Genomic DNA, 7186 nt, shown 5'->3' on the forward strand with positions numbered 1-7186 from the left:
TGAGCAGGAGGAAGCAGGTGGTGGCCAAGGCCCTGCAGCAGGCCCTGCAGCTGGAGGGAGACCTGCAGGAGGACGAGGTCTGTCGGGCTGGGCAGGAGTGTGGGGGTCTCAGGCCGAGGGCTGAGCTGAGTGGGCCTCCATGCTTCCATTGCCCGACCAGGGTTGGTTGTAAGGCGGACTTGTGTTTGCCTCTCGTCTGCCCACCTACCCCCCTTGTACTTCCCGGAGCTCTCTTGATGTTATCTTGGGCCCGATGCGGCCGAGCAGTGTCAGAACCACGGGCCCCACCAGGGGTAGCTACCCTTCTCTGGGTGTTGGCCCTTGGCCTGGAGCTGCTTTTAAGACTGGGCCTCTCAGACAACTCGGTGGATATCTGGCCAGGCCTCTCTGCTGGCTGGGCTGGCTCCTAAGGAAATAAGCTCCTTGCAAAGGGAGAGGGACGCTGATTTGGGGGTGTTGAGGTGGGCCTGCGTCTTTTAAGAAGTGACCGCCGTACTCCCCAGGCTGGGGATGGGGAGATAAGGCCTGTGGCCTGTACTCTCCCTGGAGTTTTCAAAACCTGAAGGGACCCACCCTGCTGAAGGAGGTTATCCTGACATGACTCTCCTCAGCTGCTCTGACTCAGACCCGCTCCATGGGTCCCCACCAGACTCTGACCTATGCTAACTTGGTGGTGGGGCCAGGGGCAGGGGACTGAGTGGCCACTTGACTTGCTGTGTTCTCCTCCTGTGGTTTACACTGCCCGGCGCACCCTGACCTCCCCTCCACCAATTGGAAGTCCCCGCAGGGCCTCCCTTGAGCCCAGCTGTACTCTGCCCTTCCAGGTCCCAGTGGTGGCAATCATGGCTACTGGTGGAGGGGTCCGGGCAATGACCTCCCTGTATGGGCAGCTGACCGGCCTCAGGGAGCTGGGCCTCTTGGACTGCGTCTCCTACATCACAGGGGCCTCGGGCTCCACTTGGTGAGCCGGCTGAGTGTGGGATCTGGGGGTGAGTGGGCAGAGGCAGGGGTGCCTGTGGTAAGGCTTCTCCAGTGCCCCCTTGGCCTCCCTGGCTAGATTGGAAGGTCTGCGAGGAGGCAGGTGCAGGTGCGATATGCCCAAGGTACCCCATGGGCTTTCGCTGTCTCCATGGAGCTGGAAGGCACCTGCGGGCTGCTGCCCTGGGAGAGAGGGTCCGAAGGGGTGTGAGGTCTCGGGGGACTCTTAGAGGAACCTGTCTGCCCCCGACCTCTGGCTTTGCCTAGGACCTTAGCAAACCTCTACAAGGATCCAGAGTGGTCGCAGAAGGACCTGGGGAGCGCCACCGAACTGCTGAAGACGCAGGTGACCAAGAACAAGCTGGGCGTGCTGGCTCCCAGCCAGCTGCAATGGTACTACCAGGAGCTGGAGGAGCGCGCTCGCCTGGGACACCCGGCCTGCTTCACCAACCTCTGGGCCCTCATCAATGAGGCCATGCGACATGATGGGGTACAGAAGGGTGGCCCACGGGGACGGGCCTGGACCTGGAGGCAGCCCTGCTGGGTAGCAGGGCGAGGGGAGATCTCCAGAGACCAGGTAGCAATGGGTTTACACGGAGGTATCTCCCTACAGCCTGATGACCACAAGCTCTCGGGGCAGCGACAGGCCCTGAGGCACGGCCAGAACCCTCTCCCCATCTACTGTGCCCTCAACACTAAGGGGCACGGCCTGTCCACCTTCGAATTTGGAGGCAGGTCGAGGCAGCTGGTTGAGGCCCCGGGCGGCCAGGGGTTGGGGAAGGGGTGGTTGGGATGGTGTGGGGAGGCAGTTTTCCATGCCCGCCTCCTTATACTCTGGTCCGGGACCCGAGTGAATCCAGACACCCATGACCCCAGAGTCACTTGGACTGGAGGGGAGTCGCCCCGTCCTTTGTGGCTGCCCTGCGTGGGTTCGGGTGGGCAGGAGGGTGGTGGCCAGCAGCGGTCCCTTCCTGCCGCAGAGTGGTGTGAGTTCTCCCCCTACGAGGTCGGTTTCCCCAAGTACGGCGCCTTCATCCCCTCCGAGCTCTTCGGCTCCGAGTTCTTCATGGGGCGGCTAATGAAGAGGATGCCTGAGTCCCGCATCTGCTTCCTGGAAGGTGAGGGGGTCTTGGAGAGAGAATGGGGGAGGGGAGGATGTTTCTGGGGGAGCCCCATCACTGAGGCGGGCAGCAGGGAAGGGTCAGGCTGTGACAGGGATGGAGGCTCTCGTCCCCTTGTGTCTGCGCTCCCAGGTATCTGGACCAACCTATATGCAGCCAGCCTCCAAGACAGCTTATACTGGTCCTCGGAGCCCAGTCAGTTCTGGGATCGCTGGGCTCAGACCCTGACCAGCTTGGGTAGGTGCCCAGACTCCGGGGCTGGTGCTGGGGGTGAGCATGTGACTCCCAGGTCTGTGTGTGTATGGTGGTGGGGGCACTGGTCTCAGCTCTTTCCCTCTCCGGGGTCACTGCCCTCGGACTGGGCTAGCACCCACGCCCCACTCCCTGGCTGTGCAGACAAGGAGCAGGTCCCTGTGCTGAAGATGGAAGAGCCACCCAGCCTGGCTGGGAGGATCGGGGAGTTGTTCTCTGGCCTCCTGACGCGGCGCCCGCTTGCCCAGGCCACCCACAACTTTCTGCGTGGTCTCCAGTTCCACAAAGACTATTTCCAGCACCCTCACTTCTCCTCCTGGAAAGGTAGCTTCTCCCACCGGGGCCCAGCCCCCGGAAGTCTTCCCAGAGCTGTGGGCCTTGGCTCCAGGCCCCTCCCGGGCCCCTCACTCCCCCCCTTGGCTCCAGGCCTTCCATGTGTGGCCCCACGGGATGTGGGAAGTAGAGTTTCCTGCCTTCTCCTTCAGCTGGGGCTGGGGGTTGCTTCAGGGCTGGGGCCAGGTGGGTGGGGGCCTGAGGGCGGAGTCTTTTTCCAGGAGCAGCCGGTGACTGCCAATGACCAGGGGGGCAAGCGTGGTGTCCTCAGCACCCGTGCTCAAGGCTGCCCTCCCACCCTGCCCACCTCTCCAGACACCAAACTGGATGGACTCCCTAACCAGCTGACCCCTGGGGAGCCCCACCTGTGCCTGCTGGACGTGGGCTACTTTGTCAATACCAGCTGCCCGCCCCTCCTGCAGCCCACCCGGGACGTGGACCTCATCCTGTCGCTGGACTACAACTTAAATGCCGCCTTTCAGGTGGGGGAGCTGATGACTGGCACCCGAGGATGCTAGGGCGGCTTCACAGTGTGTGCCTTGCTGGCTTCCTCCCAACCCTACGAGACAGGGACCCACATGCTATGGGCTGAGCTGTCCAGAGAAACAAAAGCAGCAACACTCCTCTGTGTAGAAAGAAAGAGCTTTAGATCAAGAAGTCATTTTAGATCAGCAAGGCATCCCAGCCCAGTGTGATTCAAGACCATGCTAGTCAGAACCTTCCTCAGCCTCTGTGTAGCTGCAGGCAGATAATGCCCAGGCTGGCGTGAACACGGCCGGGTCGGCGGCTCTCCAGGCTGGTGGCCCCATGGGGCCGTCCCTGGAGACAGAATCCCAGCGAGGAGGAAGAGGCTCATAGCATCTCCCCTTCCTTCCAAGGAGGGATCACCAGGCTTCCACCTGAGTGACAGGTGGGACTCCACCCCTGCACTTTCACGCAGGTCCAAGTGGACATAATATCTAACCACCACACCATGTCAAAAGAACCAAACCAGGATCCCCACCATGGAGACCATGCTGACTCACCGGGTCCCCCTTGGTGTGTTTCCGAGATCGAACTGCTTACGGGAGTAAAAATGCCCACGGAGCAGTTTGTCACAGGAAATCAGCCACTAACAACCAATGGGTCAGTAGGCACAATTGTATGGCGATAAAATAGTAAAGTCATAGAGGCTGGGAGAGATAGGGGAGCGAGAGTACAATAAAGGAGTCAGGCACGTTTTATGATAGCATGCTCACCTCAGCTCCTCTTGATGGACCACGTGGAAGTGGGGGAAGAGAGAGCATCTGTATTATCTTGGGGTAGTTACAGGTAGCCTTAAGACATGCATATTCAGTAGTTACATACGCCACAAGGTGGGTGGGATCGACAGTAACATCCTGAGCTCACAAGTGAGGAAACCTAACAGCTAGCTGCATTGGGGGAAGCTGAGAGGGGGGCTGGGCGACAGCAGGAAGAGAGAGCCAGAGGATGTCTGCCTCTGTAGGGGGATCAGACCAGCCATGTGCTCACTTGAAGGCAGCATGGCTGTTAAGGGAGAGTCTGTGGCTACCAATGTGGAGGCACAAGTTCAGGAACGTGGTGCTCGGCCCTCTCTCCACGGAGCAGCGGGTGGTTTCCCAGTGCTAACCCTGCAGAACCTCGCCAGCACATAACTGCTTCACCACCAGCGCTCCCTGTGAAAAGAACTGGGGTTTCATTCACGCTCCTTCAGGGGGCTTTCTCTGCAATGGGGAGAGGATGTGATGGTGAATCTGGTTGGCTGCACCTGCACCCCGGCTGGTTGCAGGCCATCGACACCCCAGCGTTTAGTTTCTGTGTTAATTTAGTGAGAGGTGTGTTCCCTTCATGGCTGGCCTCCGCGATGGCTGCAGTCCATTTGCTGGAGCTCTGAGGGGCTGCGGCACGGCTGTCCACTCCGACTGATGCTTGGTCCTGTGTGACGTCAGTGTCCAGGACCAAGGGAGCCCGAGGCTAGCCCTCTCCTGCCCTCTGTGCCCCTGCAGCAGCTGCAGCTGGTGGGCCGCATGTGCCAAGAGCAGGGCATCCCGTTCCCGCCCATCTCTCCCAGCCTCGATGAGGAGCGCCAGCCTCGGGAGTGCCACAAGTTTTCCGACCCCGGCCGGCCTGAGGCCCCAGTCATTCTGCACTTCCCCCTGGTCAACGACTCCTTCCGGGACCACTCGGCCCCTGGTGAGGCAGCTCGCCGCCACCCCCTTCCTGGTGTCCCAGCCTCCCCGACCCAGCAAACCCGCCCTCCACCCCAGCACCCTGCCCCTCCATGCCCACGATGTGCTCTCTCTGCACAGGGGTCCCTAGGACGCCCGAGGAGCAGGAGGCCGGCCGGGTGAACCTGTCTCCGTCTGACTCCCCCTACCACTACTCGAAAGTGACCTATAGCCAGGAGGACTTGGACAAGCTTCTGGGCCTGGCCCACTACAACATCTGCAACAACCAGGAGCCGCTGCTGGCTGCCCTGCGCGAGGCCGTGCGGAGGAGGAGGCAGCGCCGACAGCCCGGCCCCGAGTGACGCCATGGAGGGACAGTGCTGCAGCTCTGCCCGGCCATGCCTCGGCCTCAGAGAGCCATCCCCCAGTGTTCTGGGGCCTCAGAGGGCCTGGTTGGCCCCAGCGGCACCCCTCCTAGCCTTGGGTGTATGCCCTGGTACCCCAGACGGGGCAGGAGCTGCCAGCACCTCACAGAGGGCCATCTGCACTGTGAAGCGAAGCTGTGACTGCGGGCTTGCCACAGCTCAGCAGCTGCTCTGGTCCTGGGCCCTGGGCCCCTGGAGCAGGCCACAGTGGGCCTCTTCTCCAAGCACCGGGAGAGGTGGGGTGCAGAGGTGCTGTGGCAGCCGGGGTGCAAATGGGGTGGGGTTGGGGTTCGGGGTGGCTGGGCCCGGTGTAGAGTGCTGGCACTGGGGGGAGGGTCCCAGGCTCCCCTGCCCTGCTGCTCTGAATGCTGTACGCAGGGACTCGGGGGCTGCACACATTACAGGACTCGTCCCACCAACGGTCTGAGGATGTCATTGCTGCTACGAATGGGGAGACCTTTGGTACCACCATCAAAGACCAGTTTAGGAAACAAGACAAGGACACATATCCCTGGCCCCCCAAAGAGTTGCCAGCCTCTTAGTGCTGTGCCACCCTTTCCCAGCAGGAAGCCCCGTAGGAGGTGTCTGCTTCGGGCACCCCTGCCCCACCCTCCCAGCCCGTAGCTGCCCTCTTTGCCGGGCGGGGGTCAGAGCACCTTGAGGAAGAGCCTAGGAAGGTGTGACCTCGGAAGGGCTGCCTCTTACCAGGAGCTGCCCGTGGTGGCCTGGCTAGGCTGTGGCGAGCCTGCATGGGCAGTCTGGCTGGTTCCGTGTGGTGATCTGGATGGAGCACGTCCTCACCTACAGCCCCAGGGGCACTTCTGGGCCCACCCACTCACCTACAGCCCCAGGGTCACTTCTGGCCCCACCCACCCCTGTGGAGGAGCAGCGAGGCCCAGTGAATGAATGTTGGGTCCCTGGGCCACACCTGCCCCACCACCACCTCCCTGACAATACCCCACGTTCCTCTAGCATTGGTAACCACGTGGATTCCCATGACACTCCCCCTCCCCCTTCCCCCCAGTGCATGGCTGAGTGACTCCCAGGTTGGGCACAGAGTGAGAGTTAGGGCAGGAGTGACTGCTCAGTACCCCTGTGTCCAGGATGAGGCTTCACCCCAGCCATTCATCCCATTCATGAACTGGACCCCATGGGAGAGTGCGTGGAGGTGGGCAATTACAGCGGAGGTGGTGCCCCAGTATGTCTCCACTGGTGGAGGGTGGTGGGCTCAGGGGTGCTGCACATTCTGGGGGGTGGGAGTAGGGGGGAACAGGGGCTCCTGCTTGCACATGTGAGAGAGAGAGAGAGAGAGAGCCTTGCCCTGCCCTGGCCTTCTCTGCCTCCACCTTCTGACCCCTGACTAGATTCTCTTCTCCCCTTGGAGGGCGACGGGGCCTGTGCCTTGGGAGAGCTGCAGGGGACTGTGACAGCAAGGGACGGGGAGGCAGCAGGCTGCCCATGAGCCGAGGTTGGTTTGGAGAGGGAAGAGGAGAAGGCAGGCCAAAGGGCACAGATGCAGGAGGCCAAATCCAGGCAAGCTTGCTGGGACTATGCCAAGAGAGGCTGCCCTAACCCCGTGCTGCTCCAGTAGGCAAGGCGTTCCGAGAGTGCCTGCTCTTCTCCGCAGACCAGCCAGCAGCAGGAAGCTGAAGGATCACACGGGTCTGCAGATGTGTGTGTGTGCCCATGGACACACACCACACACACACACACACATGGATGGACATACCACAGGCACGTATACCATAAACACACCTGGATGAACACACACCACACCGATGGACACGCATCTACCACAAACACGTGAACACCCATCACAGGTGCGCCCGCACACACATGCACACATGGACAGGCATGAATGCAGAGGGCTGAGCCCGTGGGTGGGACAGCCGTCAAGTCTGGGGAAGGG

General features: G+C 61.5%; 2 protein-coding genes across 3 annotated transcripts; both read left to right on the forward strand.

Annotated features, from left to right (window-relative positions):
• Window positions 1-420: 420 nt before the first annotated feature.
• LOC142425947 (cytosolic phospholipase A2 beta-like) lies at window positions 421-3396 on the forward strand. Of its 2 annotated transcripts, XM_075531415.1 has the most exons (5): window positions 421-961; window positions 1246-2096; window positions 2232-2336; window positions 2496-2675; window positions 3000-3396. In XM_075531415.1, the coding sequence occupies exons 1-5, from the start codon at window positions 660-662 to the stop codon at window positions 3200-3202; spliced, it is 1641 nt and encodes a 546-aa protein (XP_075387530.1). In that variant the 5' UTR covers window positions 421-659; the 3' UTR covers window positions 3203-3396. The 2 variants fall into 2 exon arrangements, with proteins under 2 accessions (XP_075387530.1, XP_075387529.1); XM_075531414.1 differs by having other exon boundaries at window positions 2232-2675.
• An 811-nt stretch (window positions 3397-4207) lies between these two features.
• On the forward strand, window positions 4208-5519 carry LOC142426730 (cytosolic phospholipase A2 beta-like). Its single transcript, XM_075532292.1, has 3 exons — window positions 4208-4252; window positions 4691-4877; window positions 4994-5519. Exons 1-3 carry the CDS (start codon window positions 4208-4210, stop codon window positions 5212-5214), a joined length of 453 nt encoding a protein of 150 aa, XP_075388407.1. The 3' UTR covers window positions 5215-5519.
• Window positions 5520-7186: the final 1667 nt, after the last annotated feature.

Source organism: Tenrec ecaudatus, chromosome 14 (assembly GCF_050624435.1).
Source record: "Tenrec ecaudatus isolate mTenEca1 chromosome 14, mTenEca1.hap1, whole genome shotgun sequence".
Taxonomy (NCBI): domain Eukaryota; kingdom Metazoa; phylum Chordata; class Mammalia; order Afrosoricida; family Tenrecidae; genus Tenrec; species Tenrec ecaudatus.

Coding starts and splice junctions, on each gene's coding strand:
- LOC142425947 (XM_075531414.1), top strand. CDS start 660: ATGCTAACTTGGTGGTGGGGCCAGGGGCAGGGGACTGAGTGGCCACTT. Junction 962..1,245: donor GGGGCCTCGGGCTCCACTTG/GTGAGCCGGCTG, acceptor GGCTTTGCCTAG/GACCTTAGCAAACCTCTACA. Junction 2,097..2,231: donor CCGCATCTGCTTCCTGGAAG/GTGAGGGGGTCT, acceptor CTGCGCTCCCAG/GTATCTGGACCAACCTATAT.
- LOC142426730 (XM_075532292.1), top strand. CDS start 4,208: ATGGCTGTTAAGGGAGAGTCTGTGGCTACCAATGTGGAGGCACAA. Junction 4,253..4,690: donor CTACCAATGTGGAGGCACAA/GTTCAGGAACGT, acceptor GTGCCCCTGCAG/CAGCTGCAGCTGGTGGGCCG. Junction 4,878..4,993: donor CCGGGACCACTCGGCCCCTG/GTGAGGCAGCTC, acceptor CTCTCTGCACAG/GGGTCCCTAGGACGCCCGAG.